This window comes from Littorina saxatilis, linkage group LG8 (genome assembly GCF_037325665.1).
Source record: "Littorina saxatilis isolate snail1 linkage group LG8, US_GU_Lsax_2.0, whole genome shotgun sequence".
NCBI lineage: Eukaryota > Metazoa > Mollusca > Gastropoda > Littorinimorpha > Littorinidae > Littorina > Littorina saxatilis.
The window spans coordinates 48,560,488-48,567,458 of NC_090252.1; the positions used below are offsets into that span (position 1 = coordinate 48,560,488).

Below are 6,971 nucleotides of genomic sequence, written 5' to 3' on the forward strand. Positions count from 1 at the left end.
TGAAATGCAATACCGAAGTCCGGCCTTCGTCCAAGATTGCTTGGCCAAAAATTTAAATCAATTTGATTGAAAAATGAGGGTGTGACAGTGCCGCCTCAACTTTTACAAAAAGCCGGATATGACGTCATCAAAGGTATTTATCGAAAATATGAAAAAAATTCCGGGGATATCATTCCCAGAAACTCTCATGTCAAATTTCATAAAGATCGGTCCAGTAGTTTGGTCTGAATCGCTCTACACACACACACCTAAAGTGTGGATGGTTACCTAAGAGGCGGCACTGGGTGTAGTGCCTTTCTAGTGCACTTGCACTACAACAGCACTGGGTGCAGTACTCGCTCCGGCATCGAAGAATTTTGCACTAAAAAATGCACAAAATTTGACCTATTTCGTCGCCTATAGAGGACGGAAAGAATGTCATTTTCAACATTGTTATGACATTCTTTCCGTCAAAAAAGTCAATTTAACGGTGTTAAATGAAGCGACCATCCACACAATTAGGTTGTCATCCAGAGTTTAGGTTGCCATCCACGTGTGGATGGTTGCCTTATGGTGATTTAGGCAACCAAACCTGTGGAAACGGGGGTACACACACACCCACCCACCCACACACCAACATGCACACACATACTTACACACACACACATACTCACACACAACACACACACACACACACACACACATACACACACACACACGACGACCCTCGTCTCGATTCCCCCTATATGTTAAAACATTTAGTCAAAACGTTTCACTTGCCCGGAACCTAACAGTTCAAGTGTTCTACGGTGTTTATCATGGCTTTACAACTCGATATTACAACCAAAACGGTCGCATTTGACCAGAATTTGCATTGGCCAGCCGGGCGTGTTGCCAGGCGGTTTCTACTAGCCCGGCGGATTTTGTATTCGCCTCTGGCGACCGGACGAACGATTTGGCCATCCCTCGTCAAGAATAGACGTTACTAGTTTAGACAATACTCTGTCAATGTATTCTTCATTTTTCCCTGTCCTCAGATTATCTTATCTCGGAATGTGGCAGCGATGGCAAAGTTGACCTGGACGAAACTTGTTTGGCGTATCTGACATGTACTGGCATCAGGAATAACAGAGTGACATGGGACATCAACCGCGACGATGGTACCAACTTAACCATGGGTTCTTGTTCCTGGTCCGACAGAAGATGTGTGTATAATTCTCCGCCGTACGAAGTGAAGAGGACAGACTACAGCAACAGCACACTGATCGTCACATGCGAGCATGGAAAACAAAACAACAGAAACCCCATCGCTGGCACTGTGATCTGTCGGGGAAATCACAACACATTTTCAGCACGCTGTAAAGTCCGTGTCGTGTGTAAGTTACTCAAAGTCTTGCAAAGTCCGTGTCACACACACACACACACACACACACACACACACACACACACACACACACACACACACACACACACACACACACACACATACACACACACACGTACTAGGCGTGCCGTGACTGACTGTCTTTGTAGCCGAGACCAAGGCTTTGCCAACAAAAATGAAGGGACTGGACGATGACACTACGAACATAATTTATGACGAATGACATGACCTCAAAACTGAAGACGTGCTGAGGACAGATGAAGCAAAGTTTCGACAGCCCAGACGGGAAGGGTCCTCGATAGCTCAAAGAAACTCTACTTTTGTCCGCTGTTTTTAACGACTCCTTTTAAGTTTGCTTTTTTGTTTTTAATACCCCATGACACGACTCAAGTGGCAAAGAACATACCCTGCAATTACCGTCTAAGTCGGCGAAGCCGTTTCGGATGCTTTTGTCATCAAACCTACAGACAGACAAGTATGAGTTATTTCTAATATGCTGACTGTTAGCAAATGATAACAGACATGTGGATAAAAAAGATATCAAGCTTGAGCCTGCAGGCGAATGCTCATATCGTTTGTGAGACATATCTGTTATCATGTGCTAACAGTCAGCATATTGGAAATAACGGTTTTATTACCGTTTATTTCGACCAAAAGAAATTTCGAAGCGACCTTGCGAATTAGACAGAACAGCCGCAATGGGAACTTGAGTGCTTCTACCTGATTATTCCTGTCAGTCAAAGAATTCTTGTGGTCTGGCTCAACCAATCAGTCACATACCTGACGTGATGAGTATTCACAGGTCAAATGCGTTTGACACACAACACTCTCACAAGATAAACCATGTTGAACATGCGTTTCGGTTGATTCGGATTTTCTTGTTTAACAGAGAGCGACAGATTTAGGAAATCTGCTTTTGTCCGCTGTTTAAAACGACTCCTTTTAAGTTTGCTTTTTTCAAAATACCCTATGACACGACTCGAGTGGCAAAGAACATACCCTGCAATTCCCGTCTCAGTCGGCGAAGCCGTTTCGGAGGCTTTTGTCATCATACCCACCGACAGTATGAGTTATTTCTAACGACTTTTAGCAAATTCTGACAGACGTGTCGAGAAAAAATATAAGATAAGATAAGATAAGATAAGATAAGATCAGATAAGATTTTTTATATAGTCCATGAGGGTAACCTCACTGTGGAAACTCATGCGGCACTACAGCATTCCAGAGAAATTCATCTCCCTCATCCGGGGCACCTACCAGGATATGAAGTGTAGAGTTGCACATGCTGGCCAGCTATCCGACAGTTTTGAGGTGAAAACGGGGGTACGACAAGGATGTATACTGTCACCATTCCTATTTCTTCTGGCTATCGACTGGATCATGAAGACCACAACAGCAGGCAGGAGAAATGGGATACAATGGACACTCTTCGATCAACTGGAAGACCTCGACTTTGCGGATGATCTTGCCCTCCTTTCCCACAACCATGCCCAAATGCAAGACAAGACTACTCACCTGGAGACAATATCAGCCGGTGTAGGACTCAAGATCAACAAGAGGAAAACCGAATTGATTAAGACCAACACCACAGCCGACAATCCGGTGATGATCAATGGGGAGCCCATCAAGGAAGTGGAGTCCTTTGTTTACCTGGGGAGCATCATTGACGGACAAGGAGGCTCGGACAGGGACGTCAAAGCAAGGATTGGGAAAGCACGGGGAGCCTTTGTCATGCTAAAGAAGATCTGGAGTTCCAAGGAGATTAGCCAAAGGACGAAGCTTCGGATCTTCAATTCAAATGTCAAGTCTGTTCTTCTCTATGGGTGTGAGACATGGAGGACAACAGAGACCATGCTGGGAAAGATCCAAATCTTTGTCAACACCTGCTTGAGGCGCATCCTAAACATCAGATGGACGGACAGAATCCGAAATGAAGACCTTTGGCAGAGAGCTGACCAGAAACCAGCGGCGCAGCAAATTCTCCGGAGGAAATGGGGCTGGATAGGGCACACCCTGAGAAAGCCAGCATCCAGTATCACGAGGCAAGCCCTGAAGTGGAATCCACAAGGGAAAAGGAAGAGAGGCCGGCCGCGCAACAGCTGGAGACGAGACACTGAAGCAGAGATCAACAGGCAGGGGAAGACCTGGAGCCAGATCGAAAGGGCAGCCCAGGACCGTGTCGGATGGAGAATTGTCGTCGATGGCCTATGCTCCCCCGGGGGTTCATAATGGCCTAAGTAAGTAAGTAATGAGTTTAATCTCACAGAAATTCGGGCTGCTTTCTCCCTGGGGAAAGCGAGCTGCCATACAGTATACGGCGCTACCCATTATTTTTTTCCTGCATGCGTGTATTCATGTTTCCAAGCCCTGAGACTTGAGATGAAATTGTTTTTAAATCGATTTCGGAGATATAATTTTAATAATAATGTTCATATTTTTAATGTTCATAGCTTTTAATAATAATGTTCATATTTTTAATTTTCATAGCTTGTTTTTAATCCCAAAATAACATATGTATATGCTTTTAGAATTAGAAAGTAATGAAGAATAAGATGAAATTATTTTTGGATCGTTTTTATGAGAACCAGCATTATCGGATTTCGTCTATTAACTGAAGTTGCCAAACATATATTTTTGCCAAAGACAAGGCCGACAGACTGTCCAACTGTACAGCCTCAATAAACAGCACAGCCCTAGACAGGAAGGACTGGACAGTGAAAGCGTCGTGTGACGTGGAGAAGATGTACGCTTCTGATGGAAACTACAGTTGTTACTGGATTGTGACTAATGAAAATGGGGTACTGAACACAAACACACACGTATGCACAAACGCACGCTCGCACACTTACGCACGCACGCACTCACGCACACACACACACACTCACACACACACACACACACACACACACACGCACACACACACGAACGAACGCACGCACACACACACACACACACGCACGCACACACGCACACACACACACACACACACGAACGCACACACACACACACATAATCACAAACACACACACACACGCACACACACGCACGCAAACACACACGCGCACACTAACACACACACGCGCGCGCATACACACACACACACACACACACACACACACACACACACACACACACACACGAACGCACGAACACACACACGCATAATCACAAACACACACACACATGCACGTACACTAACACACACACGCACACTAACACACACACGCGCGCGCACACACACACACACACACACACACACACACACACACACACACACACACACACACACACACACACACACGAGCACGAGACTCCAAAATAAACAGGCCGACTATGTTGCAGACTGAAACGAAAGAAAAGGGATCGCTTTCCACAGAAAGTTTTGTGGCGAACACAACCGCATACGTAAGAGGAACGTGTTCGATTCGCAATCTACCGATGCCCACAGTCGCAGGAACCTACAATTACGATGTGATTGTCAACCCCGGGATCACACGGCTGACTGGAACACGCCTTGAAATAAGTAATTAACCGTGTGTCGTGTGTTGGGCTGTATGTGTTTGTGTGTGTGTGGGGGGGGCAGTATGTGTGTGTGTGGGGCTGGATGTGTGTGTGTGGGGGGGTGAAGGGGGATTGTGTGGTGTATGGAGGGGGTGAAGGGGGTGGTGTTGTTCTGGGTAGGTGTATGTGTTTATTTGTGTCCGTGTCTGATGGTGTGGTTGTTTGCGTGTTTGTGTGTGTTTATGTGTGTGTGTGTGTGTGTGTGTGTGTGTGTGTGTGTGTGTGTGTGTGTGTGTGTTTGTGTGTGTGTGTGTGTGTTTGTGTGTGTGTGTGTGTGTGTGTGTGTGAGAGAGTGTTTGTATGTGTAGGTATATGTGTGTGTATGTGTGTTGGTGTGCGTGTGTGTGTTTATTTTAAGCACGCATTATTGCATTTTTCTCCAATGATTGTTTTTTTGTGTGTGCTGTTGAAGACTGTGCTTAGGCTTGTTGCTATGATAATTTACGTTGCATGTCTGTGTCTGGTTTTAATGATTCTTGTATTGGAATTGAAAAGCGCGTGGAGCTGTTATCAGAACGTTATAGAAAAGTTAGCTTGCGCTGCCGGTTTGATTGCATCCCACTGCCACGGGACAAACATTGAGACTCTCGAGATTAGTGCGTAAAGTGCCGGACAAGACTTATTTTTGGCAGTTGATAAGTCACGTGAAGCGATATACAAACATTTAGTCAAGCTGTCGGCTTCAAAGTAACAGATCTTCACACACAAAACAGTCAACGCCGAGACTATATTTATATAGTCTCGTCTAATCGCACACGGGTCACGCTCGTCTCTGCGTAGCGCGCGAACGCAGTACCTAATTAAAAGTTGTTTTTTAAATCCTACAATTGTGAATAAAAATGATTAATGTTCCAGAATAAACCTACACGGGACACACGCCTTGTGAACTCTCCTGAACAAACGCAATGGATATCTGACCCGACATTCGGAAGTAACAACAGCAGGACGAGATTGTCTCTTTGGCTGGAGGTTATCAATAATAAATGATTGTCAATGCAAGCAGACGAGATGGCTCTCTTACTTTTGTTTGTTTGTTAGTGTGGGTGTTGTATTTACTGCCCGATGCATTATTATCGCATTTTACTGATCACATGACAAAAACACCTGTTGTCATTGGTCAACTAGGAACTGTATATCAATTGATATCGCGCAGGAAGTTCCTAGTGAATTTGATATCGGGCAGGAAGTAGTTTTCCAATTGTAAATTTGAACCCAAAAAAATCACTTGAAGGAAACACAAGTCTCTCATTATTTTAAAGCGCAAATTTATAAAAGGAAAGTAATTGCATCAGCAAGATTAAGCTGTGTAATGAATAAACACACACTTTTTCCACCAACCTTTAACAGAGAAGTAGTAAAATGGTATGTTTTAATCTTACCGAGGGAGACGACTGGAACAGCCGTAAACAAACTGAACTTTGGAGCGAGAAGCGAGTTCTCTTGCAGGGTATCATCGCTCACCACTCACGTAAAGGCTGGAAATGAGCAGCCGATTTAAACGTTTTGCTCCAGCATGAATCACTGTCCCATCCCTCTTTGTCATAGCCATGCAAAATCCACACAAAAACCTCAACAGCTTCAAAACAGTCACGAAGGCTATCTTTCTTTCTTTATTTATTTATTTGGTGTTTAACGTCGTTTTCAACCGTTCAAGGTTATATCGCGACGGGGAAGGGGGGGGGGGATGGGGTAGAGCCATTTGTTAATTGTTTCTTGTTCACAAAGGCACTAATAAAAATATTGCTCTAGGGGCTTGCAACGTAGTACAATATATGACCTTTACGAAGGCTATCGGAAGACGCCATCTTTGAAAGTTGTTTTGGAATATTGTGTGGTCTGCAGTTGGCGATTCGACAACATTATCAACACTGCAGTCCGTCGATAACGACGAAGAACTTGAAGCTGTTTTCAACACAGAAAATGAGCCAGATGACTTCATTGATACAGTCCGGGGCACTTCAGTTCCTGCCATCGTTTAGAATTGCCAAATTAAAGCCTTTGAAGTCTAAATGTCTGCAAGCAACCGCGAAGGTTGTTCCGTGTTCCT

At 44.5% G+C, this 6,971-nt stretch overlaps 1 protein-coding gene across 1 annotated transcript in view; it reads left to right on the forward strand.

Annotated features, from left to right (window-relative positions):
* Positions 1-5,928, forward strand: part of LOC138973747 (uncharacterized) — a 15,282-nt gene extending 9,354 nt beyond the window's left edge. The window contains exons 4-7 of the mRNA XM_070346464.1: positions 1,017-1,355; positions 4,007-4,161; positions 4,706-4,886; positions 5,780-5,928. Of these exons, the coding sequence (XP_070202565.1) occupies positions 1,154-1,355; positions 4,007-4,161; positions 4,706-4,886; positions 5,780-5,784 (543 nt within the window). The 5' untranslated portion in view covers positions 1,017-1,153 and the 3' untranslated portion in view covers positions 5,785-5,928. The remainder of the gene's footprint in view (positions 1-1,016; positions 1,356-4,006; positions 4,162-4,705; positions 4,887-5,779) is intronic.
* The last annotated feature ends 1,043 nt before the right edge of the window (positions 5,929-6,971 follow it).